The following is a 2,220-nucleotide window of genomic DNA, read 5'->3' on the forward strand; positions in this document are numbered from 1 at the left end:
CAGGTATCTGCTTTCTCCTATCCTTCTCAAATGGTAAGATAAATGTCAGACTGCATCTATTACTAAATGCAAGGTAAAAATAAAAGGCTCCTGCTAGATACCAGACTGATTATAGATCACAGACTGCTAGTGATGGTGATTCATTGCTTTGCAATGATTGTCTAGGAAAAAAAAAAGCAGGGATTACTTGGTGGCCCTGAGCATCAAACTAGGTTGTCCAAAAAAGTGCCCAGGCTCATATGGATACAGGAGTTCTCCATAGCCTCAGCTAAGAGATATTTTGGTAATTTACGGCTCAGGAGCTCCAAGACCAACTTACAGACAAGGCAGTGCCAGCCTTCTCAGAGGTGGGCAAGGACAAGAGAGAGCACATGTTCTGGAGAGGTTTAAACTGCGCCAAGGGACATTTGAGTTGGACACTAGGAAGACCTTTTTCCCAGAAAAGGGGCATTCCATGTTGGAATGGGCTGCCCAGGGCCGGGGTGGAGGCCCAGGAAGGAAAGCCTGGCTGTGGCACTCAGCGCTGCGCTGCGGTTGCCATGGCGCGGATGGGTGCCGGGTTGGATGCCGCGGTCTGGCAGGGCCCTTGGAAGGCGATGGATGCCGTGTTCTGTGACATCGCAGCCCTGGTCACAGCGTGGCGCAGCCGGGCCGCGGGCAGAACACGGCACACACGGCGCGAAGCCAGAGCCGCTATGGAGCTGGTGTGCAGCACCATGCTTGGCCGCACCTTCCCTTGGCTCATGCTGCTTGGGCTGATCGCCATCTTGGGCCGGCCCGTGGACATTCCCAGCCTTCCTGCCACGGACACGGACACCGCGGCTGTGCTCGATGATATCCTGGAGCAGCAGGACGTGTACCCAGAGAAGAACCCCTCGGGGCACACGATGCTGCCTTCTTGGGGTGGCATAGCCCTGGACCTGCTGGTGACGGGCGTGTCCTTCGGCTGGTGGCTGCGGAGACGGTGGCGACAGGTCAGGGAGGGAGGGAAGCCGGGCAGGTGGGATGGTGCCGGGGGAAAGGGCCGGGAGCTGCCCAAGCCTTGGGCCAAGGTGGTGTGCGGTGAGACCTGAGGGCCTCTGCAGAGAGAAGCTGGGCAGGGCCCGGGGTGCTGGGCCTCTCGGCTGCCCAAGGCCCGGAGGCAGGGAGGGACCCAGCCCCGGGTCGGAACCGGGGCAGGCTGAGCCCCGGGGACAGCAGGCAGAGCCTCCGCCCGGGGCAGCCCAGCCAGGCACGCCTGTCTCCCGCAGAGGCCAAAGCCAGCCCGAGAGGGCTCAGCCCCCGAGCCCCTCTGCCCCTCGGCATCAGGCTCCTGCCTTGTGCCCTCAGGAGAAGCGCCAGAGGCCCTCGGACTCTCCAGGGACGGGCTGCCACGGATACGAATGCCGCAAGGAGCTGCTCCAGCTGCTGAGGGACAACCGTGCCCTGATGCGGATGTGCCTGGGCCGCCGCCCTTTGCCTGGAGAGAAGAGACTGAGGAAATGGGGCCTTTGGAAGAGGAGGAGACTCTACTTCTCCCCTTGACAACGCCTCTCTCCGTTCCCCGGGTCACTGCTGGGGAAGCATGATCAGTGCTCAGCCTGGGCACCGTGACATCCCCACTCATAGGTGTTAGTGAAGCCCCTCACTCTTAGGCTTTGGTATAGGGTTCCCAGAAGTCTGTTCTTCCAGAAGTTGTAGTTTTTCATAGAGCTCAAGTTCCCAAAAGTTGATGCAGTCTTAGGCATAAGGTTCTCTCCCCTGCAGTCTTCGCACCCCCTAGCTGTGGTTCTTAGGAGTAGTCCAAATCAATAAATTTTACATTTTCTTTACATTGTTGCGTTTTTTTATTGTTATTGCATCCAAGAGGGAACAGAGCCATTGCATGGTTTTGCACCTGAGCTGCAGAGCAGCCAGAATGAAAAGGCTGAGTATAAGCACAGTGCTTGAGAGAGAGAGTATGAAGGGCAGCTGGGAAGAAGATTGAGGGCAGTATTCTCTTGCCTCCATCTTTCAAGGAAGCTCTGATTTGATCACTGCCCACACTGTGCCAGGGCGCCCCCAAAGGCATGAGGAAGTGCTGTCTGAGTGGTGTATGCTGGGGAACCCAAAGTAGTAATTTAGCAGGCAGAAGGGTGAGACACACACAAGGCTGCCTAGCATTTTTTCTATTCATTTTCTATATCTCTACATTTCTAGGAAGCCCCCCACCCCCTCTCACACTAATCAAAGAAAGACAGG

General features: G+C 56.8%; 1 protein-coding gene across 1 annotated transcript; it reads left to right on the plus strand.

Moving 5' to 3' along the window:
- The first annotated feature begins 527 nt into the window (after positions 1 to 527).
- Positions 528 to 1,812, plus strand: LOC130249622 (uncharacterized). The gene is made up of 2 exons (XM_056484571.1): positions 528 to 974; positions 1,330 to 1,812. The coding sequence occupies exons 1-2, from the start codon at positions 540 to 542 to the stop codon at positions 1,522 to 1,524; spliced, it is 630 nt and encodes a 209-aa protein (XP_056340546.1). The 5' UTR covers positions 528 to 539; the 3' UTR covers positions 1,525 to 1,812.
- Positions 1,813 to 2,220: the final 408 nt, after the last annotated feature.

The sequence above is a fragment of the Oenanthe melanoleuca genome, chromosome 2, assembly GCF_029582105.1.
Source record: "Oenanthe melanoleuca isolate GR-GAL-2019-014 chromosome 2, OMel1.0, whole genome shotgun sequence".
Lineage (NCBI taxonomy): Eukaryota > Metazoa > Chordata > Aves > Passeriformes > Muscicapidae > Oenanthe > Oenanthe melanoleuca.